Source organism: Bos mutus, chromosome 18 (assembly GCF_027580195.1).
Source record: "Bos mutus isolate GX-2022 chromosome 18, NWIPB_WYAK_1.1, whole genome shotgun sequence".
Lineage (NCBI taxonomy): Eukaryota > Metazoa > Chordata > Mammalia > Artiodactyla > Bovidae > Bos > Bos mutus.
In genome coordinates this window covers 7,831,715-7,859,339 of record NC_091634.1, presented here as the reverse complement: position 1 = coordinate 7,859,339, position 27,625 = coordinate 7,831,715, and the positions used below count along the sequence as shown (strand labels likewise).

At 51.6% G+C, this 27,625-nt stretch overlaps 2 protein-coding genes and 1 long non-coding RNA gene across 4 annotated transcripts; 2 read left to right on the top strand and 1 right to left on the bottom strand.

Moving 5' to 3' along the window:
• The first annotated feature begins 1,069 nt into the window (after nt 1–1,069).
• Nucleotides 1,070–5,291, top strand: EMP3 (epithelial membrane protein 3 (MAM blood group)). The gene is made up of 5 exons (XM_005895396.3): nt 1,070–1,227; nt 2,200–2,354; nt 2,569–2,671; nt 3,744–3,884; nt 5,006–5,291. The coding sequence occupies exons 2-5, from the start codon at nt 2,277–2,279 to the stop codon at nt 5,173–5,175; spliced, it is 492 nt and encodes a 163-aa protein (XP_005895458.1). The 5' UTR covers nt 1,070–1,227; nt 2,200–2,276; the 3' UTR covers nt 5,176–5,291.
• Nucleotides 5,292–5,408: 117 nt separating this feature from the next.
• Nucleotides 5,409–18,112, top strand: LOC138991751 (uncharacterized). The gene is made up of 3 exons (XR_011467615.1): nt 5,409–5,546; nt 16,123–16,228; nt 17,738–18,112. It is a non-coding gene; the product is annotated as an uncharacterized lncRNA (long non-coding RNA).
• Nucleotides 5,979–27,496, bottom strand: TMEM143 (transmembrane protein 143). 2 transcript variants are annotated; one of them, XM_070387411.1, is made up of 8 exons: nt 27,185–27,496; nt 26,599–26,839; nt 24,757–24,861; nt 16,798–16,992; nt 15,142–15,269; nt 13,924–14,203; nt 8,685–8,874; nt 5,979–8,053 (listed from the first exon to the last, which is right to left on the bottom strand). In XM_070387411.1, exons 2-8 carry the CDS (start codon nt 26,815–26,817, stop codon nt 7,794–7,796), a joined length of 1,377 nt encoding a protein of 458 aa, XP_070243512.1. In that variant the 5' UTR covers nt 26,818–26,839; nt 27,185–27,496; the 3' UTR covers nt 5,979–7,793. The 2 variants fall into 2 exon arrangements, with proteins under 2 accessions (XP_070243512.1, XP_070243513.1); XM_070387412.1 differs by having other exon boundaries at nt 5,979–8,050.
• Between the last annotated feature and the right edge of the window lie 129 nt (nt 27,497–27,625).

Sequence of the window (27,625 nt, the reverse complement as noted above, 5' to 3'; positions counted from 1 at the left end):
ATTCAAATGACTCCTGTCTTCAAGTCTCAGTCGCATCTCAGAATGAGGTTTCTCCTTAGAGAAACCTCACCGGATCACCCTTTTAAAGTTGCCTCCCATCATTAGCAGGGTCACTGTATTTCATTCCCTTCAAAGCCCTACCACTACCTGAAGTCTATCTTCTGTACTGATGTATTATTCTCTCTCGCTCAACTAGAAGGTAAACTCCGTAAGAACAGCAGGGCTCGCATCTGTTTTCTTCATTAGTAACTCCTGGTTCATAATAGATGTTCAATAAATGTTTGATGAGGGAAAGAAAAAATGTGTTAGTGTACTGGTATTGCCTTGTTTGTCTAGAATAAGTATCAGAATTGTCATCATTGCCATTAGTATATTGTCAGTAGTATAAGTAGTAGTGTACCCACCTCTCGATTAGGAAACTGAGGTTCAGAGACTTGGAATAATTGGTCAAGGTCCCCCAGGCAGGAAACAGTAGCCCTGGGTTCTTAACTTCCACCTCCTGCCCACTTCCGGAGTTCCACACTTCCCTATTTCCCATCCCAATTCTCACCAGGGTGCCAACCCCACAAGTCCTCAGCCCACTCCCCGCGGCAGGAATCTGATCTCCCCGCCCAGACATCCCCCTGAGGATCCAGTCCTAAGCCCCAAAGCAGCTGTCCGTTCCCGGGACAGGTCCGGGAGCAGAGGCCTGAGAATCAGATCCTCCCACCCGTGATGCTTGCTCCACCTGAGGGCCCAGCTCTGTTTCCTTCCCTCCAAGGACGTGTCATCTCCACCGCAGGAGGGGGAGCCCCAAAAGATGCCTGTCGGGGCAGTGGGTGGGGGCCCAGAAAAGGAGGAACGAAGGAACGCGAGTGCCTGGTCCCTCCCTCTGGCTGTCGACCTCAGCTGGGCGCGGTGAGGGTGGGTATAAAAGGGTCAGTATATATTGAAAGGGCCAGAGAAAGAGAAAGCAGGAGAATGAGGAGAGAGGGAGCAGGATCGAGGTACAGACCGTGAGGACAGGAGAGAGAGACAAGAGGCAGAAGGCGAGAAAAAGAAAGAGGGGGGAAGAGAGGGTTCCGGAATTGGAGGGAAGAAAGAGAGAGAGAGCCAGAGAGACGGAGGGAGGGAGAAAGGCGGTGAGAGGCGGGGGCCTCGAGAGGGTGGAAGGAGGGAAGAGAAGGGCGGGGCACGGAGGCCCGATTGAGGGACCGGACTCAAATCTGACGACTTCTGCCGCTCTCGGTAAGTTTTCAATCCGTTATTCAGCCTGTGATTTCTTTCTTTACTTGGGTATGCAGCAGTTTGGAAAGGAGACCCCCACTCTCACCTCCCTGCCAGCTTGGAAGAACCTTGGAAATCCTTGTAATTTAAGAAGTGAACTCTTGGCACTTGGGGTGGAGACTTGGAAAGGGGTGGGGCCCGACCGATTTTAGGGTTCCCAGCAGAACCCCCCCACCCACCCAAAAACTTCCTGTAGTTTTACTCTATGCTGTCCACTCCCCCAGGAAGACCCTGAGGTCAGGGCTTCTCGTGAGAACAACCGAAGTCTGGAGACAATCCAGCCACCACCCGCCACCACCCCACCGCAGCCCTTTCTGGACACTGAAGGGTCATGAGGGCTGGCTCCTTCTTCTCAGGCCCTCTCCCACGCCCAACATGGATCTTGTCCATTTTCCCTACAAGGTGTCCAGTGGACACTGGTCTGGCGGCAGGGCAGGGTGGGGTGGGGACCTCGTGGGCATAGACAGGGGCTGGGGTTTCCCTGGTGCTTGGAGGCATGTGGGGCGGGGGGGTGGGGGGGTGGTGAGATGAGTCACCGACCGGATGACTCACCGGGTCCCCCTTCCTCCCTCCACCCCAAGAGAGGAGTGGGGTGAGTCAAGATTGTCTATCTCTGGGGGCAGCCCTCAGCTTCTGATCTATCTGAATAGGCAACGATAGGAATTTTTCACATCCTTGCCCATATGTCCCCAGGGACAGGGCTCTGCAGAGATGGGAGCCAAATTGCTAGTCCTACTCATTCCTGGACCCAAGTTTATCACTGGCCCCCTCCAGGCCCTGGGAAATTCATGAGTCCCTGCCCCCAGCTCCCTCCTCCTTCACAACCAGGCATCTAGCTCCCAGCCTCCTCCTCCCTCAGACCAGAAGTTTGGGGCTCCTAGCCCCCTTTTCCATTAGACCTGGGAGTCTGGACTCAGCCCCTTTCCTCACCAGGATTCAGGCATCTTACCTGCCCCTGTGCCAACAACCTCTTGAAGTGACCGTTCGTGCCCCAGGCTTCCAACACAGCCATGTCTCTCCTCCTGCTGGTGGTCTCTGCCCTCCACATCCTCATTCTCATCCTGCTTTTCGTGGCCACTTTGGACAAGGTAAGCCAACGTGGAGGACGGGGGCCGCCTGTCCCTCTGGCCCCGCCCCCTCGCCCTAGCACTCCCTGGTGAGCTCTGCCTTCACCCTACCCTTTCCCGGGAAGCCCCCACCCCACACTTTGCTATTAAATCCATGCTTTCCCATGGCACCTTGCCCTTTTCCCAACCCTGCCTAGTCTCCCTGATTTTGCCCTTGTTCCTCTACCCATCCCAGTCCTGGTGGACTCTCCCCGGCAAGGAGTCCCTGAATCTCTGGTACGACTGCACATGGAATAGTGACAACAAAACGTGGGCCTGCAGTAACGTCAGTGAGAACGGTGAGGCGTGAGGGGCGCTGGAGATGGGTCTGCAGAAGGGAGGGATAACCCCAAGTCTCCTCCTGGGACCAAGGATTGGGAACCCCCCAAGGTTTGAGTGGGCAGGTTATGGGTCCCCATGCTGAGTGACTGAAGCTGACGTATGATGGCCCACCTTTCTGGATGGGACGCGGAAGTATGCTCATGTTCTAGAGTGAAGTGAAGTGAAAGTCGCTCAGTCGTGTCCGACTCTTTGCAACCCCATGGACTATATAGTCCATGGAATTCTCCAGGCCATAATACTGGAGTGGGTAGCCTTTCCCTTTTCCAAGGGATCTTCCCAACCCAGGGATTGAACCCAGGTCTCCTGCCCTGCAGGAAGATTATTTACCTGCTGAGGTTAAAAACCCCACTCCTGATGATTTAGGAGTGGAGGCTACAATGCTATAGGTTTAAGGAATTGGGGGAAAGCTTTCAAGATTCTGAGAAGACAAGAACATGTTCCCAAAGTCCTAAAGAGGCAGGACAGGTGTTCTGAATGGATGGCTGGGACCACACTATCCAAGTTCCAATGGGGTGGAACACATTGAGGTTCTAAAGAGGTGAGACTGAATCCTTGCAAGGTTCAAAAGAAGTGGGGTCAGATGCATCTGAGTTCTAAAGGGGCAGAGCTGCATCCGCTTAAATTTCTAAGTCAAAGAAGGTGAAAGATTAAATGCTTTTTCCCTAAGAGCAAAGGAAGAATTTCTGCTCTCACAATTCGATACCACATCATACTGGAGGTAGCCAATGCAACAAGGCAAGAAAAAGAAATAAAAGGCATAAAAGATGGGAAAAGAAGAAGTAAAACTGTCTCGATTCCCAGTGAGCATGTTTATATAGAAAATCCTAAAGAATCTGCAAATGGCTTCTAGAATTCCTCAGGGAATTTAGGAAAGTTATAGGGATCAAAGTTGATATAAGTGATAACTACTGAGTATCTGAGGTTGAATGACTCTAAATGGAAGAACGGTTGGTGGGAGCAATGATGAGCAAGCAGGTGGAGCTGAACTCTGGACCTGCTGTAACTTCCACCCCTGTCTCCTTATTGCAGGCTGGCTGAAGGCAGTACAAGTCCTCATGGTGCTTTCCCTCATCCTCTGCTGTCTGTCCTTCATCCTGTTCATGTTCCAGCTCTACACCATGCGGCGAGGAGGGCTATTCTATGCCACTGGCTTCTGCCAGCTTTGCACCAGTGAGCACGGTTTCCCAGGGAACTGAAAGGAAGGGAGGAGGCCTGTGAGGATGGGGGGAGGGCGGGGGGGAAGAATGGACACCTAATGAAAGAAAACAATTCTCCACAACACAAAGACTACCTGAGGTTCTGCCTTTGGCTACCTCTCTGCCCTAGGGACTTAAGGAACTTGTAGTTTTCAGTGTCTCAGTGATGGTTTGTGGTGTGGGTCTCTGAGTCATGGGGCAACTTGCACTTAGAGCTTCAAGGAGCCAGGGATGGGGAAAGGGCTGTGGATGAATAATCTAGATCCCAGGAACAGAGGGAGGCCAGTAGGGATAGGTAGCTAATTAATAACACCAGGCTGCTGCTGCTGCTGGTAAGTCGCTTCAGTCATGTCTGACTCTGTGCGACCCCACAGATGGCAGCCCAGGCTCCCCCATCCCTGGGATTCTCCAGGCAAGAAAACTGGAGTGGGTTGCCATTTCCTTCTCTAATTCGTGAAAGTGAAGTCGCTCAGTCGTGTCCGACTCTTAGCAACCCCATGGACTTCAGCCTACCAGGCTCCTCCATCCATGGGATTTTCCAGGCAAGAGTACCAGAGTGGGGTGCCATTGCCTTCTCCAAATAACACCAGGAGAGAACTCTAAATCATAATAGCAGTGGTCTTATAATGTCAACCAGTTGCTATTTCTTGTGGACCGACCTTGTATCAGACACTTAAGGGATTTTTATGTACTTTTCATTTTTTTTTACTTCAGGGGCAAAGAGCAAAGTTAATCATAGTTATCAGTTTGGGGGAGCATTACGTTTCTAGGTTCCCTCTTGTTCTATTAATTTACTACCTGTGTGCTTGGCTTGTGTAAAGTCACTCAAAAATATTCCTTGAATGGATGGATGGATAAGTTGGTATTATCGTCCCATGTAATGGATGAGTAACGGAGGCCCAAAAAGATCAACTAAATTGCCCAAATCCAGTCTGCAGCAGCCCCCAAGGCGCGGCTCTAGAGTGAACTACAACTCCCAGTAGGCAGTGGTGCTGCGCACTCGCCCTCAGGCGGTTTCTTTGCCCCATGGGTTATTGGGAAATGCAGTCCTGTTTTGCGGGTCCAGCGTGACGTGTGGTTCCCGTCTCCCCGCAGGCGTGGCGGTGTTTACCGGGGCGCTGATCTACGCCATTCATGCCGAAGAGATTCTGGCGGACCGCCCGTCGGGGGGCAGCTTTGGTTACTGCTTCGCCCTGGCCTGGGTGGCCTTCCCCCTCGCCCTGGCCAGCGGCATCATCTACATCCACTTGCGGAAGCGGGAGTGAGGGCTGCGCCTCCCCTTGTTTCCCCAGCCGACTCCCGGCCCCTCCATCTCACCCGCAAGCCCCCACCCTTCCTCCTTTTCTATTTTAAACAGAAAATAAAACTGTTTAGCCGCCGGGTCTGCCTTTGACTCCTTCCTTCCTTCCTCCTCCCGGGACCCTGGCTACTCACGCCTGATCATTCCTGAATTGGGACAGCCCCCATCACCAGCAGTTCAGCCTTCAGAACGTCGAACTCATTCCATCCCCTTCTAATCTGGGACACAGGAGCCCGCGGTCCTGACGGCCCTTCCCCTTCCACAGACTGAAGGACCCCAGCCCTCCTGGTGCAAGACTCAGGATTCTTCCCAGCCTAGATATTCAGGTACTTCTAGGTAAGAACCAGCCGTCCCTCCTTGGCCAAGGGGTCTCTCTCTCTCAACCAAGCAGGATGTGTGTCTTGTTCTAGGTTACTGAGACCTGAGACCCTTTACTGCAGTGCAGTAATGCCTGCACCTGGCCAATCGGTCTCCTCCAGTTACAAAATGTAAAGAAACTATGAAAGACTAAAAATAACTGCGTGCATGCGCATTAGGGGCAAATTCTGGACAATAAGATACAAACAGACCAAAAAGCCCAACTGCCACTTCCTAAGAGCCAGGAGCAAAAGCAGGGCACTACACACGTACACCAGCAAGGGGATGGGCAAACCACCTAAGCGCCCCTCCACCCCACCCCTGGACACACCCTTACCCTCACCCCACAGAAGGGACCAGCTCGCCCCTCCTTAAGGGAAGTTGTTCTCCCTCTCTCCCCGCTATAGCAGGCCTGAACTCCTTGTCTGGCCTCTTTATCAATTTCAACTGATTAAGAAGGCCAAGAACCTTCATTGCTAACAGTGGTCTTTTTTTCCTCCCTGACACTTCCTCTGGGAAGATACTTTTCCATTTCCCTCTTGAAACCCAGCCCCTCTTCTTCACCCATCCTCTGCAAACAGTGCCTCTAGTCCACACGACACCTTAGTAAAAACTAGATGAGATGCCTCCCCCCTCCCCTTCTCCAGGCTCAACCTCACATCAGGACACTTGTGAGAAGGGGAGAGGTCGGGTTTTAGACCAACCCACCCCTAGGCCGTGTGTCTTTGTGCAGTGAACAATCTGCTCTATCTCGGGTGTTCAGAAGACCCAGTGTTTTAGGGAGTCAGGTCCTCCGTAAGATCCTCTTCTGTGACGCAGCCCAGAATTCAGCAATTACAAGCCCAGCCTCTCTCCAGAACTACAACTTTCTTTGCCAGTGTGTGCATGCTCGTAGCTCAGTCGTGTACATTATAACTCTGTGACCCCATGGACTGTAACCTGCCAGGCTCCTCTGTCCATGGAATTCTCCAGGCAAGAATACTGGAGTGGGTAGCCATTCCCTTCTCCAGGAGATCTTCCCGACCCAGGGATCAAACCCAGGCCTCCTGCATTGCAGGCAGATTCTTTATGGTCTGGGTCACCAGGGAAGCTGGAAAAGTGAAAGTCATTCAGGCGTGTCTGACTCTTTGCGACCCCCATTGTACAGTCCATGAAATTCTCCAGGCTAGAATACTGGAGTGGGTAGCCTTTCCCTTCTCCAGGGCATCTTCCCAACCCAGGGATCAAACCTAGGTCTTCTGCACTGCAGGTGGATTCTTTACCAGCTGAGTCACAAAGGAAGCCGTAGGGAAGCTGGGGACCCACCCAAATGCATTCCCCCAAGACCCAGAGTCTCTTCTTTCCAGGATTCCGAAACCTTCCTTCTTTTCAACCCCTGCAGCTCTCTGACTCATCCAGATTTATGAAACATGATTTATTCCTTTGGGAGAAATTGATAGACCAATAAATATTGCACAGGGCACTGGTGGAGTCAAGATCCAGGCCGAGGTAGTTTCTGTAGAAAGGGTGAGGGGCCTGGGCAGCGAAGGCACCTGAGTTTTGTTGTTGGGGCCTGAGTGGACATGAGCCTTGGTTGCTGGTTCCTCCTGGCCCACAGCTTTGTGCCGGGCACAAAACTCCCGACCCCTTCAGCCTGGACAAGCTGATGGGCAGTTGACCAAATGGCCTGCCTTATAAGTAGCGGCAATTGATAGAAAGAGCAGGTCTCCTTCAGAAATTCTGATTGGTTGCTTCTCTGCAGGGACAACTGGCTGCCCAAGGTTCATAGTGCCTGGCAGCTGTCTCACTGGCAGTTTGCCAGAGGAGCGGACTAAAAGGTTCTTATTGGCTGCAGGCTGGAGCTCCGCCTCGGTGAACATGATGGGCATTTTGCCCAGTACGGGCTAAACAGACAGTGATATATGGCCTCCGGAGGGGCACAGTTTAACAACTGGGCCTGGTGGTGTGTAGCATTGCACGGCTGTGATTGGCTGGCCCTCCCTCCTCAGCCAAACTATGTTTAGAACTTTATGATGAAAGAGGGAGTAAGAGATGGACCAGAAGCAAAGCCAAAAAGCTTTGATTGGCTGTTCATCGGAAGAGGGGCGCCTGGCAACCACGGGCTGCCTCAGTGGGCGGTTTTGTTTAAGAAAACAGCATAACGGAAGTGGTAACGAGTAATTGGAAGTTGGGGAGTGGCGAAGCATCTTAGCCATGATCGACAGCTTGTCAAGGAGGAGGCGGCGCTTAGTTCCCAACCAGGTGGCTGGGTTGGGCTGGGCCGAGAGGTTTCTCTAAGGAGTTGTCATCGCTAGGTGCGGACTTGGGGGAAGAGATAGTAGCCAACAGGTCTAGTTTGGGGAGGCCCGGGGGCGGGTACATTCCGACGGTGGGGGGCAGGGCTTGCAGGTGGGCCAAGGCCCTCTTTCCGTTGAAGGCCACGTCACAGCCTGACTGGGCTAGAAGCCAGTTCTCCACCTCCGACTGGAGCCACTGGGAGGTCTCTGCTGGAGGAGAGGCAGGTGTTGTGAGGTCAGACCAACCCGAAGGACTAAGAGTGGGCAGCGGGGAGGGTGCAGGACAAGGAATAAGAGGTGTCTGGGTTTGGAAGAAGCCTAGCGGAGTGGGACAGAACCTAGGAGGCTCAACGTTGGGGCTCTCATCCGGGGACCAGCCAGGGACTCTTGTTCAGGGAGGAGCCATCTGGGCTCTCTAGTAAGGGAGTATTTGGGTTGGCATATAGGAAGCAGCGGACGGGGAGTGGGGAGCATACCACAACAGGAGTCTGATCCAAGACTCCTATCGCAGTTGAGGTTGAGGTCATCCCAGGAGCAGGCCCACCGAGATAGGAACCGGGTCAGGGGTCCCGACTGTTGAATCCGGTTCACCAGCGCGAGCCGGGTTTGGGAGGCGGGCATAGTGGAGATGGAGTCTCACTGGGGCAAGGCCATCTGGGACTAAGAGAACTCTCCACTCCGTAGCGGCGGGGTGGAGTTTGTTCCAGGTGGGGCCACATCTGCGCCCAGCAGTGTTAGGAAGGGGCGGGGCCTAAGGGGGAAAGGGCCGCAAGAGACGGGGCAGGACCTAGCAAGTGAGGGGCTGCAAAGGGGTGGGGCCTCTTGGCCCCTGCGGGCCTACCTTCCGGCGGGCCCTTTGCCCCCCCGGGCCGCCGGGCCAGGAAGCTGTGCGCAAGCAGCGTCTCTTTGGTGTGCTCGTCCTGTGCGCGCAGGACTAGGGCGCTGAGCAGCTCTGCGTTGTTGGACGTGCTGCGGTAGTAGAGCATGTGCGCCAGCTCCAGCGCCTGCGCGCTGCGCCGATGTCCGAACATCTGCATGCAGGACAAAATCCGGGGGGAGGGCGGGGCCTGCTGGGACTCCACGCCCCGCCCATACACACACGCCACCCAATCACACAGGCACCCATATACAACCCCACCCATACGCACACCCCTAGGTCACTCGGGCAGGTACCGCCCTTTCCAAGGGCTCCCGGGACCTCTGCGGCCCTCTCCGGCTCAGGTATTTTTACGCTTAACCCACACGCTCTGGCCCTAGTGCCTCGGAGGCCGCTGCCCGGGTTTGCTTATCTGAGCCACGTAACAATGGATGTGTTCGAGGATTCACAGACAAGAGTTTTAGCCTGGGCACTTTTCATTACAATTTTTTTTAAAGTCCTTATCATCTAGACACATATAAGTATTTCCAGATGATGTGTAGAATTTGCTTCAAAATAATCCAGTGGTGGTGGGCGGGGGGTAGGGGCGGGCGGGGTGTCTTTAGGTGAAACCTGATTGTTACTAATTGTTGATGCTGGGTGCTGACAACAGAGGAGCTTATCATACTATTCCATCTGTGCATTTGTTTGAAATTTTTTGAAAGGTTTTAAATATTGTAAAGAGTGTTGTTGTTGTTTAGTTGCTAAGTCCTGTCCGACTCTTTGTGACCCCGCCAGGCTCCTCTGTCCATGGGATTTCCCAGGCAAGAATACTGGAGTGGGTTGCCATTTCCTTCTCCAGGGGATCTTCCCAACCCAGGGATTGAACCCAAGTCTCCTGCATTGGCAGGTGGATTCTTTACTGCTGAGCCACCAGGGAAGCCAGAAGAGAAGTGTTAATGGAGAACAAATACTTGATGAGGGAGAGGCGGGTCTGGGGCCCAGCTGTCTACTGGCTACCCCTTCCCCACCCTCCATCCCTCCTGCCTGGACCCCTTTCTCATTCCTGTTGTCCCTGAAGAGGGAGATGAGAGCCCATCAGTGCCCTCTGGGACTCGAACTCAGATTCATCCACCCAGATTCGTCCTTTCATCCACCAAGTGAGTTCAGGGTTGCTGGGCCCTGCGGCCTGCAGGCCTGGATGCCAGTCCTCTCTCTGCCCCTCCAGCTGTGAGGCTGTGGCCAAAACCTAAGTCTTCGGGTAGCCCTGTCTGTGAGCCAAGGCAAATGACAGAAGGGGCACCAGAAGTTAATAAAACATGGCACAGAAGCTGGCAGGTCACACGTACTTAGTTATTGAAGTATCTTCTGCCCAAAGAGTGTTGCCCACCCTACGTGGAAACCTATGGTGAAATGCCTCTGAAATGAACACAGCCCTGGAAAATCGCTGAAATGGCCTGCACGGTCCCAATGACACGCTCTGTGTGAACTGCACTCTCTTCTTACAAGGCCAGCACAGTCAGTTTATGTCCCTGCATTGGAACGAATCGCCAATTTCTTTGGTTGGAGGCAAGATGCAGGAATTGGATGCATTCGCGACTGTTATGAAAAATACATTGGGTTGTGTGCCTGTTTCTGCCAGGCTTATGGAGTGGAATTCTCGCAGGCTAAGTGAGCAGGTCATGCCATTCCGAGGCAGACACGTGAGGCCAGACCTCTCCCTGGAGAGGGCTCACCACTGGCCAGCTAAATGTCCCTCAGACACTCACCAAGGCCCACACTGAACGCAGTGTCTCTCCTTATCCAACTCCTCAGTCCCTCCTTCCTCCTCCCCTGGGGTCCGTATCTGGGGTGGCCCCACCATCTACGCCATCACAGATCAGAGCCCTGGCACCATCCTGCCCCCTCCTCGCCAGCCTGTCACTCTCTGGCCCCATCCTCCTGCCTTGACCCTCTCTGCCCTGTCCCCTCCTGTCCAACCCACCTAATGCATCACCCAGCCTCCTCCCAGGCCTCAGTCTCCCCTACTCCCTTCTCTCTGCAAAGCCCCAGAGTTGAGCCTGCCCCTCCCCTGCTCACACCCTCAAATAGCTCCCTAGTGCCCTCAGAGACTCCAAACTCTGTGGCCTGGCCCCAGGGATTACTCCCACTCAATATCCTGCTCCTCTCCCATGAATGCAGCCCGTGTTGAATGAGCCCAGTCTACCCAGATGGTTGCCCTGAGCGCGCCCTGCTCTCTTGGGCTTCTGGGCCTTGGGACAGGCCAAGTGGCTTCCAGTCTTTTCTTGAAAAACACTGTCTTATCATCAAGGTTCAGGATAGACATCGCTTTCCACAGACAAGCAGCTACATCCCTGGGTTCCTACAGGGCCCACTGCCGCCTCGGTCAGGCACGTGGCTGTCTGTCCACGGGCCCCACGCCTCTCCTTCCAGGGCAGGACCAGCCCTGAGGCATCTTTGGGATGCCAGCTCGACAACCTTCTCAGGCTGCCCCACGGGCCTCCCCGGGGAACCAGGACATGACAGGAGCCCCCTCAGCTCAGGAAGTCTGGGAGGGCTTTCTGGAGCCTCTGAGATGAGGGTGAGGAGGGGTTGGTCAGCCTAGCAAAAGGATGCATGCATGCGTGCTAAGTCGCTTCAGTCGTGTCCGACTCTGCGACCCCATGGACTGTACCCACCAGGCTCCTTTGTCTATGGGGATTCTCCAGGCAAGAATACGGAGTAGGCCGCTGTGCCCTCCTCCAGGGGAGAGTATGTTTCAGAAGGAGGAACAGCATATGCAAAGGGAGAGAAGGGGAGAAAAGTAGCGGTGGGAGGAGCTACAAGTATATTTTGGTGGAGCTGAAGCTGAGAATTGTGTCAGATGAGGCTGAAGAAGCAGTGTCTCTGAGGCCAGGTTGTGAGCAAGGGAGGAGCAGGGCCAGCCCAGGGGCCATCTGGGATGGGCTAGAGGGGATCACTGGGTGGGGGAAGGCTAGGAAGAGGATCTGAGCTGGAGCCGAGACAGAGGAGAGGAGACGGGCACAGGGAGCTTGGGGAGCAGAGCACTGGGGGGCAGGAAGGACAGGCTGAGGACTGACAGGTTGGGGGGCAGGGTAATTTCCAGAGGTCTAGTCAGTGATTTGGGGACAACAGGGCCATCCACAGATGGAGAACCAGGAGGAGGAGCAGGTGGGAGAGACGCTGTCCTCCACGTGGCTGCTCCAGACTTGAGTGCAGAGCTCCTGGATCTAGGAGGCACGGGGGAGCAGCTTGTGGAAACCGTGGAAGTGGATGAGCTCTCTGGGGGAAGGGTAGGAAGAGGGCCATATATCCTGCTGCAAAATCAGCCTCCCAGGTGTCTGATCAGAGCAACTGTCCCGAGATGCAGAGCTGGGGAGGAGAAGGGGGTTTCAGGGGAAGATGGATGCTCTGTGGGCAGCTGGACAGAGGCCAGGGAGGCCTGCATTTAAGGCACGGAGGGAGTCCCTGGTAGTCTAGAGATTAGGATTTGGCGCCTTTGGTGCCATGGCCCGGGTTCAGTCCGTGGTTGGAGAATGGAGATATGACAAGCCAAATAAAAAAAGAATGAACTTAAGGAGGCTCAGCCTGGGGCATGGAAAAATGTCTAAAAGGGATCAGTAAATGAACAGGTGAACTGGGCTTTAAACTGGGTGTCTGAGCCCAAGAGACTCAAGAGTTCTCCATCCCCAAGGGCCACTGAGAGGTGGGACAATGGTCCTCCCTGGGCTGAAAAGGCGCATGTCCTCCCCAGAGTAGCTCAACACCCTCTTCCCCCTGCCCCTCTGATCCAGTCTGTGGTTGCCACATTCCCTCTCTGCTTACAGCCCTTCTGTGGCTCCCCTCTGCCCTGAGGATGAAGCCCAGAGCCCCTGCCTTGGCATTCAAGGCCCTCGCCACCCCTCTGGGGCCTTGCTTCTCCATCCTGCACGCCAGACCTCATCCCTGTGAGATTCCCCAGGCTGTGCTCACCACGCCCCTTCTCCACCAGGCTCAATCCCCGCCTTTCAGAGCTTCCCTCAAATGACACCCGACCCCTGGTCCTCAGCAGGAAGTGCTCCCTGCTCAGCCAGCGCAGCCTGGTTATTATCTGTGGGATTTATTACCAGGCTTCCTAAGAGCCCGTTGGGATGGCTGAAAACAGCTTGAAAATCAATGAACCAGCAAGTGAATGATCAGGTACAATGGACAATTCGCGCCAGTTCGCACTCTTGGGGCCAGTGCCAACCCCAGGGAGAATCAGTAAAAGGTAGCCGCCTCAAGGCAGAGCTTGAGGTTCAGCAAGCAAAGCACAAGCTGGATTCCAGCGACCACCTGTCCCTTTGGCCATGAATCCTTGGATGATGAACAACCTGTACAACTGGATGGGGCAGCCCTGCACTCACACGTAGCAGGATCAGGAAAGCAGCTTGTTCAAAACACAGGCCCTGGTCCCAGAGTTCGGCGGTGGGGAAGCCCAGACTCAGCGGACAAGAGCCCAGTCAGTAATAATAGTAATAAAGGTAACGGTGAACTCTCATATGACACGTCTGTACTGTGCACCAGCCTCTGTTTTCCATGTTCAGCGTATTAATGCATTTAATCACCACCACAACTCACTGTCATCTCTGCTTCTGAGATGCACAGAGAGGTTTAAGCAGTTTGTTCAAGGTTACATAGCTTAGGACTTCCCTGGCACTCCAGTGGTTAAGACTCCGCACTTCCACTGCAGGGGGCATGGGTTCGATCCCTGCTTGGGGAACGAAGATCCCACATGCCACATGACATGGTTCTCTCTCTCTCTCTCTCACACACACACACACGCGCGCTAAAAGAATAGGTCACACAGCTAGAAGATGGTAGAACTAGATTCAAACCCAGGCAGTCTTGTTCTAAAACACACCCTTCACGTCACCAAGTGCCCAGTGAGTGGCTGTGAACACTTGTGTCACACTGGCCATGTGCAAGCCCTGCACCCAGTGCTCATTACAGATTCACTCATCTCTTCCTCACAATAGCCCTCCTAGGAGGGTCTCGCTATTTATTAAGCCCATTTTCCAGATGAGAAAACTGAGGCTCAGGGAGATCAAGAAACCCTCCCAAGGTTGTGTTGAGTGAATAAGGAAGGGAAAGAAAGGCCAACCCGAAGCAGGAATCATCCATTAAAAAAAAAGAAACAAACTGACAGGGTGGCCTGACCCTCTAGCTGACCATCAAAGGGCAGGCTTGGTTGGGGGTCACGTACCTTGGCGGCCCGCAGGCCCATGAAAGCAGCGAAGAGCAGCAGCAACAGGGAGGTGGCCATCTTGAGGTCAGAGAGCACCACCATGCCCACGTTGACAAAGAACGCTACACCCGAGACGATCAGTGTGACGTTGAGGATGGCACGCTGCAGGGTGGACGTGCGCACCTTCAGCTCGGGCAGCAGCTGCTCCAGACCCTCCAATGGTGTATCCTTGAAGCTCTTCAGCACTAAGTGACCCTTCTTCGTTCGGGCTGCTAGTATCACCCGCTTAAAGTATCTCCTGATGGCCAGAGATGGAGGGGCGAGGACAGTCAGAACAGCCCCCGGAGTCCCCCTCCAACCCTAGGTCATTCTCGCTGGCTCTGAAGTCACACCATCATTTTAAAAGCTACTTAAAAATGGTGAGAGGAAAGTCAGAAGTAAGCTAAGTGCCCAACTAGAGGGGATCACTAACATGATGCAATCCCCTATTATTGGACACATAGGTTGCTTCTGATTTTATGGACTTGATAAATGAGAGCTGAATAAAAATTCTTTAGTTAATGTTCAAACCCAAATTCTATATATATTTCAGGGTATCTGCTAGGTGCCAAGGAGTGCTATTTAGCTCTGGAGAGACAACAAAATGAGTCAGTCACTGCCTTTGTGGAGCTTATAGTCCAGCATGAGAGACAGATAATTAAAATAATTAAATAGACAGTCTGCAAGTATAAATATCTCCCTGGAATAGATTCCTGGAAGTGGAATTACTGGTTTAAGGGATATGAGAGGCTTTTTGTCTTTGGTTTTTGTCTCTGAATTCGTAACCATATTTGATAGTCTGATTTCCAGACCGATTGGGTGACTGACAGGCCCCCTGGCCAACTGTGAGACGATATGGCTCTCCTAACAATATCTGTATCTAACTACGTGTTAAAAACATAGTGTTCTTCAGAAACCTGGTGGTACCACTTTTTCAGAATGTGGTCTTCCCTCTCTGAGCCTCAGTTTTCCTCATTTGGAAAACGGAGAGAAATGTCCCTAGCCCTTCTCTTCCCCTAAGAATTGCAGGTCTTATTTCTCCTTGGGAAGAAGAGGCAGTATTTCATTGACCCTTTCTTCTTTCTTGACATCCCACCCAGGTCCCAGACACCCAAATCCAGACACTGACCTGTCCGTCCCCTCTCGACTCTAACCTTGCTCCCTCTTGCTGCAGCTGGGGAACAGGGGCCGCCTCACCTCTCTGCAGGGGGTGATTTGAAGAAGAAACGCTTGGAGCCCACGCTGGACTTACGGGGCATCTTCCCAACTCGCTGGCCCAAGGCCCAGAAATGCATGTAGATATACTGGTCCAAATTTATTGTCACCTGCCAAAGGGAGGGAGAAGGAAGCAAAAGCAGCTGAGCATAAGCCACGGTGTATGCAGGATACTAGAATTACATGCCTCACCCCCAGTGATCCTCTGCCTCCCCACCTACTTCCCAGACTCATCATCATCCAGTGTGCAGACAGACAGCCATGTATGGTTGTTCACGTTGTACACTGCACAAGGACACACCATCCAAGATGGCACCATCCACGTCATAGTCATCTTCATGACCATATTTCCTAGCATCTATAATGCCACTGATTTTAAGGTACTCTATCATTTTATGAAGCAACTAAAAGGGAAAATATATTGTCAATTAAACTACTCAACAGGGGCTTCCCTGATAGCTCAGTTGGTAAAGAATCTGCCTGCGATGCAGGACACCCCGGTTCGATTCCTGGGTTGGGAAGATCTGCTAGAGAAGGGATAGTCTATCCACTCCAGCATTCTTGGGCTTCCCTGGTGGTTCAGCTGGTAAAGAATCCTCCTGTAATGCAGGAGACCTGGATTCAATCCCTGGGTTGGGAAGATCCCCTGAAGAAGGAAAAGGGTACCCACTCCAGTATTCTGGCCTGGAGAATTTCATGGACTGTATAGTCCATGGGGTCGCAAAGAGTCGGACACGACTGAGTGAACTTTCACTTTCACTTTTCAAACCATGCCACACTACTGCTTCTAAGTCACAATCCAATTTCAGAGACGGTTAAGTCTGACTTTAGAAAACAGCACAACTTAAAATCACCAAAATGTGGTGATTTTTAGTATTTTGATGATAATACTAACAGTGTTTAGTATTTTGATTATTAGTATTTTGTTGACTTTTTCTTTTGGCTGTGCCATGCGGCTTATAGGATCTTAGTTTCCCGACCAGGGATTGAACCCAGGCTCCAGAAGTGAAAGCGCTGAGTCCTCACCACTGAACTGCCAAGGAATTCCCATATTTTGTTGACTTTAATGGTGAGTATTTTGTATTATTTATTATAGTCAGCCCTCCATAACTGCAGGTTTCACATCTGTTGATTCAACCGACTATAGGACTGAAAAAAATTTTAATTCCAGAAAGCAAAACTGGAATCTGCTGGTATCACCAACTCTTTTACACAGCATTTACATTGTATTAGGTATTACAAATAATCAGAGATGACTTAAAGTATGCAGGAGGATATGCATAGGTTATATGCAAATACTATGCCATTCCATATAAGAGACTTCAGCCTCTGAGGATTTCTATATCCTCAAAGGCACTGGAATCAATCCCCACCCCCCACACCAAAGGACAGCTCTCTTAATAGTTTGCAGGCAGATGGTGATAGAGTCTCTAGTCCTAAGAAGACCTGTAGCTTATGATGCTTTTCCAACAGGTGGGAGTGAAGTTACCTGAGAAGAGGCACCTTTTTCTATTTCACCAAAGGTGCCACATGGGCTAGTGTTCAGGACTACAGCTCCCAGCAGCCTCTGCTTCCCAAAGGCTCCACCCCTGCCCAAGGTCTCCTGGGAGTTTGGGTTGTTTTCTGGAAGACAAGTACCTGGACCTCATCCTGAGGGTGATGGACCACCAGAGCGTAGGCCAGGGTGTCCTCCGTGAGTGGGGAGAAGTTGGCCTGGGCCAGCAGGGGCTCCAGGGCCTGAAGCACTTCCTTCTCATTGGACAGACGCTGAGGGTCTGTAAGTGAAGGCTGGTCAAGAGTCTCCCTGTCCGGGTTGATGGGGTCATACAAGGCCTGAGGAGAGAGTCAGAGAGAAGAAAAATGGACTAGGTCAGAGTGTGAGGGATTGTGGGTACATGTAAGGATGTTCCTGGCCCCATATTTTAAATAATGGGCTACCCCAAGGCTGGATTTGGGGCCCTCTTCCTGTCTCTCCCCTCAAGCTCACAATATGTTGCCTCACCATTCCCATGGCCTTAAACACCATCTCCATGCAGGTAACTACCCAACTCACATCTCCAAATCAGACCTCTCCTCTAAGTTCTAGACCTAATATCCATGTTCAGTTTGTGGGGATGTTTAGTAGTAATGGCACCCCACTCCATTACTCCTGCCTGGAAAATCCCATGGACAGAGGAGCCAGGTGGGCTACAGTCCATGGGGTCGCTAAGAGTCGGACATGACTGAGCGACTTCACTTTGACTTTCCACTTTCATGCATTGGAGAAGGAAATGGCAACCCACTTCAGTGTTCTTGCCTGGAGAATCCCAGGGACCGGGGAGCCTGGTGGACTGCCGTCTTTGGGGTCACACAGAGTCAGACACGACTGAAGCGACTTAGCAGCAGCAGCATTAGAGTAGTACTTCCCCTTCCCCCATAGTAGTAGAGAAGGCAGCGGCTGTGGGGCTGCCCAGATAGACTACATTTCCAGCCTCCTTTGAGACTAGGTGTGGCCAGAATTCATCCACAGAATATGAGCAGAAGTAACAGATACTTCTTGCCCCTCCTGCACCTTCCACTCGTTCCTTGTTCTTAACAGCTTAGAACGCTCTCCTGCCTACAACCGAGTTCTGAGCCCACAGAGATGAAGACGGGGCCCTCAGGGGATGGCAGAGCAACAACATGGAAGGAACCTGGGCCTGGCATCATCTCATGAGGAACAGAGCTGCTCATCTACCGTGGCCAACTTACCACAAGGCTGTTAAATGGGAGAGGAAGAATCCTCCACCTTCTTTAAGCCATTGCCTTGTGGGGTCTGCTTGTTACAAGAGCTAAGCCTTTATAGGAACTAATACAAACTCTCTACCTGACATTTCTTTGGGATGTCACAGTTGCCTCAAATCCAACATGTCAAGCCCACAAGATCACATCCTCCCATCCCCATCTTCCAGCAAAATAACCATCCTGGATGCCCCCTCCCAAAGCTATTCCCCCCAACCTTCCCTGGCCTCTCCCCTGAGCATCAGATTCTCATAGGCAATTATGTCTTTGGCATCTCCAGCTGGATGTCTAATGTCTAATACCATGTCTAATGGTATCTCAGATCTAACATGATTTAAGGAAAACTCTCCATTTCTTCCCCCTCCCCATCTCAGTCTTCTTTCAGGAAATGGCACTGTGATCCATTCAGATGCTGATCAGGAACCCTGGAGGCATCTTTGATTCCTTTCTTATCATCACCCCCGTATCTGATCTTTAGCAAATTCAGCAGACTCTCTGAATCGTTCTGGACTCTAGCTTCCTTTCCATCCCACTGCTGCCTTCTCGTCCCAGCCACCATTGCCTCGCACCTAAACAGGTGCATCGGGTTTCCACTCTCCCACCATGTCCAAACTAGTTCCCACGTGGCTGTCACGAGGAGCTTACTGAGATTATAAACAGACTCTATCCCTCCAGCGGCTTCTCATAGCATTTGGAATAAAATCCAAACTCTATGACCTTCAGTGTCCCCATAGAACTGGGTAATGCCTTGTCCATCTCATCTTATGCACCCATCAATGCTGCCCAAAATTGTTGACTGAATGAATGAATGAATGAATGAAAAAAAAAAAAAAAAAGAGCTAGGGACTTCCCTGGCGGTCCAGTGGTTAGGACTCTGTGCTCTCAATGCAGGGGCCCAGGTTTGATCCCTGTTTGGGGAACTAGACCCCACATGCCACAACTAAGAGTTTGCATGTCACGACTAAAGACCCTGAAGTGCCACAACTAAGATGGAAGATCCTGCATGCTGCAACTAAGACCCAGCACAGCCAAATAAGTAAGTATGTAAAAAAAACACAATTTTTTTTTAAAGAGCAAGCTTCCAGGTGGCTTGCCTATTTGTTCACAGAGAGATGGAGTTTCAGGGTGACATATAATGTGTCCCAGACTATCCAACAAGCCCCAGAGGGAAGCACCCCTCCATAAAACCAGCCCCTAAACCCCACCCTCTGTGTGTCTCTCAGGAGAGGCAGCCTTAAGGAACAACACATCAAGGTCAGGGGAACCTTTTGTTAGTGGAAGGAAACCAGGGAGGGGGCATTGCAAGTGGGAGGAATGGCCTGGGCAAAGGTTTGGAGACGGAAAGTCCAGGGTATCCGAGACAATGGAGCCAGGTGTCTGATGATGTAGTAGAGAATCGAGCCCAGCAAGTCCTCATGGGAACTAACTCTGAGGGCCGGCCCGTGCTGGCCCAGAACAGTACTGGGGCCCAGAACTAAGGCCTGTGTCCAAGTCCTTCCAGCCAGGCTGACAGAGCGGGTCCCATGGGCCATGTTCTCAAATTCACGGAATGACCTTGAGAAATGCCTTTCCCGGGGCTGAGCTGCACTTTGAGAGTGAGGGACTCTCAGAGCTGGAGGAGGGAGAAGTGCATTCATCTAACGTCCACTGCGAACCAGATTCTCTTCTGGGAACTTCGCATCCGCCCATGGCTTCGAGCCAGAAACCTGGATGTGGTGGGTGACCACTGCTGTTCCCTTTTCTTGCATGATTTATTAATCACGATGATTCCACCTCCAAAACAGAGAGCCACTCCACCAGGCTCTCTCCTCCCCACCAGCCCCGCCCAGTCCACACCACCATCGCCTTCTGCCTGGATGAGTCCAACAGCCGTCTCCAGGGCCCTCACCTCCCTCCTCTCAAGTCCACTCTCAAGCCCGCTGTGTCCCAAAGGGGGTCCTGAAATTCCTCCCCAATCCTGCTCTCCCTCACCCCCATCTTCTCCATGTCAGAGAAGTGCATTCTTCCAGGTGCTCAGGCCCAAAGCCTCTGGTCATCCTGGACTCCTCTCTTTCTTCAACCCATCAGCAAATCCTGATGGCACCCATTCAAAACAGACCCAGGATCCGACCACTTATCTCCTGGGCAGTCGTGACTGCCGCGCCAGTCTCCCGGCTCCCAACCTCACCTCCCAGTCTGTTCCCGGCAACCACCAGAGGGCGCCTCTTGGAACAGAAGTCAGCTCACGTCTGTTCGCTCAGAGCCATTTCCTGGCTCTCACCTCACTCAGAGTCAAAGCCAAGTCTTCACTGTGTCCCATAGGGCCCTGAAGGATCTGGCCATGGGCCCCTCTCTGGCTCATCTCCAGCTTTGCCCCTTCACTCACTCATCTCTAGCCCCTCCTACACACCATGCACACTCCAGCCACCGGGCCTTTGCACTTACATTCTCACAGATCTCCACATGGCTCACTCTGGCCTCCTTCAGGCTCAAATGTCACCCCCTCAGTGAGGCTGTCCCTGACTACTCCACCTAAAACTGCAAAAAACACCTCTCCTTTCTTTTTCTCCTTAATTAGGGTTGCCAGATTTAGCCAAAAAATAAAATACAGGACACCAAGTTCAGCTGTATTTCCAGATCAACAATAAATAATTTTTCAGTTTAAGTATGTCCTGTGCAATACTTAAGGATTGTATTTACATGGACATAATTCTACTTTAAAAAAGAACAATTTCTCATAGCTTATCTGAAATTCAAATATAACTGGGTTTAGAGGGTAGAAGAGTGTCCCCTAAAAATTCCTGTCCCCTGGGAACCTCAGAATATGACCTCATTTGGAAAAGGGTCTTTTAGGTATAATTAAGGTATCAAAGTGAGACCATATTGGATTAGGGTGGGCCCTAAAAGCCTTTGACTGTGTGGGTCACAATAAACTGTGGAAAATTCTGAAAGAGATGGGAATACCAGACCACCTGACCTGCCTCTTGAGAAACCTATATGCAGGTCAGGAAGCAACAGTTAGAACTGGACATGGAACAACAGACTGGTTCCAAATAGGAAAAGGAGGACGTCAAGGCTGTATATTGTCACCCTGCTTATTTAACTTATATGCAGAGCACATCATGAGAAACGCTGGACTGGAAGAAGCACAAGCTGGAATCAAGATTGCCAGGAGAAATATCAATAACCTCAGATATGCAGATGACACCACCCTTATGGCAGAAAGTGAAGAGGAACTAAAAAGCCTCTTGATGAAAGTGAAAGAGGAGAGTGAAAAAGTTGGCTTAAAGCTCAACATTCAGAAAACGAAGATCATGGCATCCGGTCCCATCACTTCATGGGAAATAGATGGGGAAACAGTGGAAAGTGCCAGACTTTATTTTTTTGGGCTCCAAAATCACTGCAGATGGTGATTGCAGCCACGAAATTAAAAGACGCTTACTCCTTGGAAGGAAAGTTATGACCAACCTAGATGGCATATTCAAAAGCAGAGACATTACTTTGCCAACAAAGGTTCGTCTAGTCAAGGCTATGGTTTTTCCTGTGGTCATGTATGGATGTGAGAGTCGGACTGTGAAGAAGGCTGAACGCCGAAGAATTGATGCTTTTGAACTGTGGTGTTGGAGAAGACTCTTGAGAGTCCCTTGGACTGCAAGGAGATCCAACCAGTCCATTCTGAAGGAGATCAGCCCTGGGATTTCTTCGGAAGGAATGATGCTAAAGCTGAAACTCCGGTACTTTGGCCACCTCTTGCGAAGAGTTGACTCATTGGAAAAGACTCTGATGCTGGGAGGGATTGGGGGCAGGAGGAGAAGGGGACAACAGAGGATGAGATGGCTGGATGGCATCACTGACTCGATGGACACGAGTCTGGGTGAACTCCAGGAGTTGGTGATGGACAGGGAGGCCTGGCGTGCTGCGATTCATGGGGTTGCAAAAAGTCAGACACGACTGAGTGACTGAACTGAACTGAAATCCAATGAGAGTGTCCTTATAGGAGACAGAAAAGGACTCACAAAGAAGAAAGTGATGTGAAGATGAAGACAGAGATTAAAGTGATGTGTCCACAAGCCACGGACTGCCGGAAGCTTGGAGAAAAGCATAGGATGGGTCCCTTCCTCTGAGGCTCCAGAAGAAACTAACCCTGCCAGCACTTTGATTTTGGACTTCCAGCTTCCTGAACTCTCAAAGAAGAGATCTCTTGTTTTAAGCCGTCCAGTGGATGCTCATTTGGTATGGCAGAATTAGGAAATGAATAAGCTGGGCGTCCTATACTTTATCCGGCACTCTCTCTGTGGTACTTAGTACTTCTTAATATATTTTACTTCTTTACCTTGTGGAAGGTCAGTCTCTCTCCCTGGCACGTGATGCCATGAGGCAGATACACAGGCGCACCACTGAGGCCAGGGACCTGGAACCTTCCAGGACACAGTAGGTGCTCAGTAAACATGCACTGAGTGAATCCAATGAATGAATGCACAAGGGAAAGGAGGCCCAGAGAGAGGGCACCTGCCAAGGTCGCCCTCACTCCTAGTGAACGACAAAGCTGGCGTCTGAACTGGGGCTCTTCTTGTTCTTTGCCTGCTCCAAACTGCTTCCTCAAGGGTCTTAGGTCATCAGCAAATGGTAACCCAGTGTGTCTCACTCACCTCTGATGTTTCTACCTACCCTCTCAGGGTCTCCATTTAAAATCTGCTGCCTTGGGACTTCCCTGGTGGTTCGATGGTTAAGAATCTGCCTTGCAATGCAGGGGATGTGGGTTTGATCCCTGGTCCAGAAACTAACCCATATGCCACAGAGCAACTAAGCCCATGAGACAAAACTAGAGTGCCTCAACGAAAGATCTCGAGTGCCAGTTAAGACCCAATGCAGCCAAACAAATAAATAATAATAAAATAAAATATGCTGCCTCAGTGAGAATGTGTGTCTTTGCTGCATATTCTATGTTTCAATATGGTTAAACATTTGCATAACATTTAAAAATAACTTTTTAAAGAAAAAGAATCCTGTCTCCAGAGGCCAGAGATGCCCCAGAGAAAAGCTTGGAGGCCAGCAGACAGGAGCACAAATCTTGGCTCTGCCACTTGGGACCTGCCTCATCTTGGGCTCAACGGGGCCCTCTTGGAGCTTTGGTTTCTTCTTCTGCCAATGGGGCTGCTGGCAGCTACTTGGTGCTGCAAGGAATTGATAAGCCTGATGCAGAGGAGCCAGAGCTGCTACTCACCAAAGCAAGGAGGGGAGCTATGGGGGGCAGGGGCAGTAAAGGGTTAATTCCGCAGGCCTGAGTTGTCCAAACCTTGCACATTCCAAAGATCTGGTCCTTGAAGGGCTCCTGGGAGAGAATCTTGAAGCATTCACTCCCCAGGGCTCAGTTAATGTCCCCGGTGGTCATGCAGGTTGTACTGTCTAGATCCTCCCAGGACTGTTTCTTAGCCCAGTCTCCTTCCTTGACTTCCAGACTACGGGCATTGAGTCCATCTCTCCACCCAGCTGTCCAAGAGGCAGCTCAAATTTCTAAGTCGAAACTGAGCTCTCAGTCTTCCCTGCAGACCTGTCTCTGCTCTGCTTTCCACATCTCAGTAAGTGGCAGCCGTATCCTTCAGGAGGTGCGGGCATGAACTGCTGGAGGCCCCCTGACTTCTTTCTCTCCTTCAAGGTCCCGCCCACTCAGCCAAATGCTGATGCCTTCCAACCATTACCAGTGCCTGACCACTTTTCACCACTTCCACTGCTATTACTCTTGTCTGAGCTGCCATTATCTCTTACCTGGACAAACATAATAGACTCTTTAATGTATCTCCCTGCCTCTGATGGTCTGTTCCCTGCTGAGCAGCCAGAAGAATCCTATTAACACCCGAATCTGTTCATGACCCGCCTCTGCTCTGAACCCTCCTGTGGTGGCTCCCAGCTCGCTTACATAAAAGCCACGTCTCCAGCACAACCCACAAGGCCAGGCACAGTGTCCCCTCACTCCCTCTCTGCTGTCACCTCCTGCCCTCTTTACCTCCAGCCAGTAGTTCTACTGCCATTCCCCCAACACTCCAGGCCCTTACACCTCAGGGCCTTTGCAATTGCTTTTCTCTTGAAAAAGAACGTTTTCTCAACGTTTTTCCTTGAAAAAGAGGACATTTCTACCTGAAATGTCCATCCCCAGACACCCATCGAGTTGACTGCCTCAGTTCACCCAGGTATTAGTTTATCTGTCACCTCCTCAGAGAAGCCTTCCTTGACCACCCTGTCTAAATCAGGCCCTTTTCTCATCGCTTTCCATCCCACTTTCAATGGCACTTACCACTCCTGGGTGTCATATTTTACATTTTTTGTTTTCAATTTGGCCACACTACATGCTGAAGAGCCGACTCATTGGAAAAGACCCTGATGCTGGGAAAGATTCAGGGCAAGAGGAGAAGGGGGCGACAGAGGATGAGAAGGTTGGATGGCATCACCAACTCAATGGACATGAGTTGGAGCATGTTTGAGCACCAGGGAAACAGTGAAGGACAGGGAAGCCTGGCGTGCTGCAGTCCACGGCGTGGCAAAGAGTCAGACACAACCAAGTGACTGAACAACACGGCGTGTGGGATCTTAGTTCCCTGACTAGAAATTGAACCCGCAGCCCCGGCATTGGAAGCTCAGAGTCTTAACCACTGGACCACCAGGCAAGTCCCTTATTTATTCATTTATCATCTTCCCACCTGGAATATCAGCTCCAGAGGGCGTGGCTTCATCTGTCCTGTTCACTGCTGCATCCCTGATGCTTAGAAGAGGGCTGGACTCCAAGTAAGCACTCAGAGAATTTTTGCTGAATGAACAGATAAGCAAACAAGGACAACAGGGCCACAGGGTCCTGGTTCTCACCTGCAGCTGGGTCAGGACGTGATGGTAGTGGAACAAGGTACAAAAGTCCAGGTGGGCTGTGAACTCCTCCAAGGCAGCCTTCTCCGCAGGAGTGGAATGGAACTCCTATTACCTCGGGAAGCAAAACATCTCTTTAGGCCTCTCTCTCCTTCCTCATGGTGGGGCGGAGGGGTGGGGGTGGGGGGTTGGGATTCTTTCCTGGGCAACCCAGACAGACAATCAGAGCTCTGGGCTCTTTAAAATTTTGTGGGTTTTTTTGGGGGGGTGGGGAGGGGGAGAGAACTGATAAATTTCACTGAAAGAAACTGAGGTAGCCCTGAAGAGTGAAAAACAGATGGCTTAAAGAGCTAGGGTTTCAAGTTACCACTCTGATACTTACTGGCCAGCAGTCACACAATGCTTATTTGTGTGCCAGGAACTGTTTGCTGGCATGATCTCATCCTCCAGAGGACACAAGAAGGCTGATGGAATTATAACCCTCATTGTTCAGAGGGGACACCTAGGTTTAGGAAAGTCACTTTCTGAGGGCCACACTGTCCATAAAAGAGAAGCTGAGACTCTAGACCAGGCCTGGTCCAGAGCACACAGATTTACCCACTATTTTAGCATTTCTACCTCAGTGCCCTGGGTGAATGCCATCCCCTCTCTGAGTCTGTTTCCTTTGGCAACAGAGGATCACACCCTCTTTCTGAAAAAATCGATAGTGACAATTTGATGTGATTACATGTGTCCATATATCTAAATGTGTGTTTGTGTGTGTATATATATACTTCTGTATATGGATAAAGCCCAGCATAGAACTTAGGCCATACAGAGGCATTTCAGTTCAGTTCAGTCGCTCAGTTGTGTCCAACTCTGTGACCCTATGAACCAAAGCATGCCAGGCCTCCCTGTCCATCACCAACTCCCAGAGTTTACCCAAACTCATGTCCATTGAGTCGGTGATGTCATCAAGTAATAATTATTAAATGAAGGAATGATGATAAAAAATAATCACAAGTATGAAGGTGACAGTGGGGTAAGAACTTAAGCTCTTAGGGTTGAGCAAGTATCTACTTGTCTCACCTAATCCCCACCCTGCTCTATAGTCAGTACACTTTGGTTCAAATCTGAGTCACTAGTCATGACCTTAGGTGAGTCACTGCCCTTCTCCTGCTTTAGTTATCTCCTTTGTAAAGAGGGAATGATGGTGGTACCTCTTACTGGGTTGTTCATTATTCAATAATATGCGGAAAATGCTTAGCACGGTGCCATATAATAAGAGCTCAGTGTAATATGATTATTGTTTCATTGGTACAATAATTATTATTAGGGAGTAGTCCTTGTAATGACGAAGATGAAGATCATACCCGTTTTGTAGAGGGTAAAACCACCCAAGTGTGAGTGCTTGTTCAAGCCCCCAGAACGAGCTAGAGTCTGGAATCGCTGCTTCATCTACATCTCGGCAGTCAGTCCCCAGCATTCCCACTCACTCCTCGCTCACCTGGGCCTATAAAGGGTAAGTGAAGTGAAGTCGCTCAGTCGTGTCCAATTCTCTGCAACCCCATGGACTGTAGCCTACCAGGCTCCTCTGTCCATGGGATTTTCCAGGCAATAGTACTGGAGTGGATTGCCATTTCCTTCTCCAGGGGATCTTCCCGACCCAGGGATCGAACCCGGGTCTCCCGCACTGTAGACAGACGCTTTACCGTCTGCGCCACCAGGGAAGTCCCATAAAGGGTAAAGGAACTACAATTCCCAGGGGGCGCCAAGGGCATTCTTCTATAGCTTGAAGGGCTGTACCGCCGCGAGGCCTGCCGGGATTCGTAGTCCCCAGGCTCTCGGACCCGGGACGGGCGGTACCTGTATCAGGAGGCGGAGCAGCTGCTCTTTGGAGAACGGGATGTGCCGTTCGCGGTATTGCTGGGCCCAGTCGCGGGGCTCCGTGGGGTTCCACATCTTGCGGTACTCCCCCATCTTGGCCTCCAGCGATGACAGGGCCCGGGAGTGACCGAGAAACGAGGGCAACAGAGGCCATACTCGGACAAGGGATCCCCAGACCCCTCGGGTCACATGCAGCATGGCTAGACCCTTTCCTCGCAGCCTAAACGAGGGAAATGGGAAGAGGTCAAAAGTCATCTGGGGGAAAGGTGCCCCCTCCACCTCCGCCTCCCAACTTCCAGGGGCCGTTTCTACCCCAGGCAGCGGGTTAGAGCCCATCCGCCCGCCTCGTAGGCCCTCCTGTCCATCCCCTCCCACACTATTCAGTTGGCCTGAGTCCCAGGCAAGAGTTTTGGGGGAGCGTTTTGCGGGCTCAGAAGCCCTGTGGTGACAAAACCTCTGCGGGGTCTAGGCGTCAGGTGAATCTTTATAGGATATGCTCGGAAAGCTGCATGAGTCTGCAGGGCCGCCCACCCCCGGCCATGCAATCTTTCACCCTTTCCCTCACCTTTAGGCAACGCTCGACTGTCATTGAGCCTCCTGCGCATGTGCAAAACGGCGCCCTGGGCCTCCGAGGTTCGGCTTCAAGCCGCGGTAGGACGCATGCGCAATGTCTGGGTCATCGAACGGAGTCCATTTTCTTCTACTGCCCAGTCGCGACTACGCATGCTCAGTCTGCCTGGCTTGCTTCGTGCGCTTTGCTTGGACTCGGCGCATGCGTTACAGAAGTATCTCCTTGTCCACAAGCTTCAAAGAGGAACAGGCGGGGCGGGCGCGAGACTCCGGGGGCTACTGGGACTGGAGCAGGGATTCCCGTGCGCAGCCCGCCAACGGCGGGCCGCCCAACGTCCGCTGAAGCCACGCCCCCGCTCGTGTCAACTCAAGAATAGGCGGGGAAATGGGGCGGGGCTTCAGTGTAGCCAATCAGCTGTGGAGGAACGAAAAGGCG

Coding starts and splice junctions, on each gene's coding strand:
- EMP3 (XM_005895396.3), top strand. CDS start 2,277: ATGTCTCTCCTCCTGCTGGTGGTCTCTGCCCTCCACATCCTCATTCTC. Junction 2,355..2,568: donor TCGTGGCCACTTTGGACAAG/GTAAGCCAACGT, acceptor TACCCATCCCAG/TCCTGGTGGACTCTCCCCGG. Junction 2,672..3,743: donor CAGTAACGTCAGTGAGAACG/GTGAGGCGTGAG, acceptor TCCTTATTGCAG/GCTGGCTGAAGGCAGTACAA.
- TMEM143 (XM_070387411.1), bottom strand. CDS start 26,817: ATGCTGCATGTGACCCGAGGGGTCTGGGGATCCCTTGTCCGAGTATGG. Junction 14,204..15,141: donor AAATCACCCCCTGCAGAGAG/GTGAGGCGGCCC, acceptor TCTGGCCATCAG/GAGATACTTTAAGCGGGTGA. Junction 8,875..13,923: donor TGGGCCTGCGGGCCGCCAAG/GTACGTGACCCC, acceptor TCCTGCATGCAG/ATGTTCGGACATCGGCGCAG.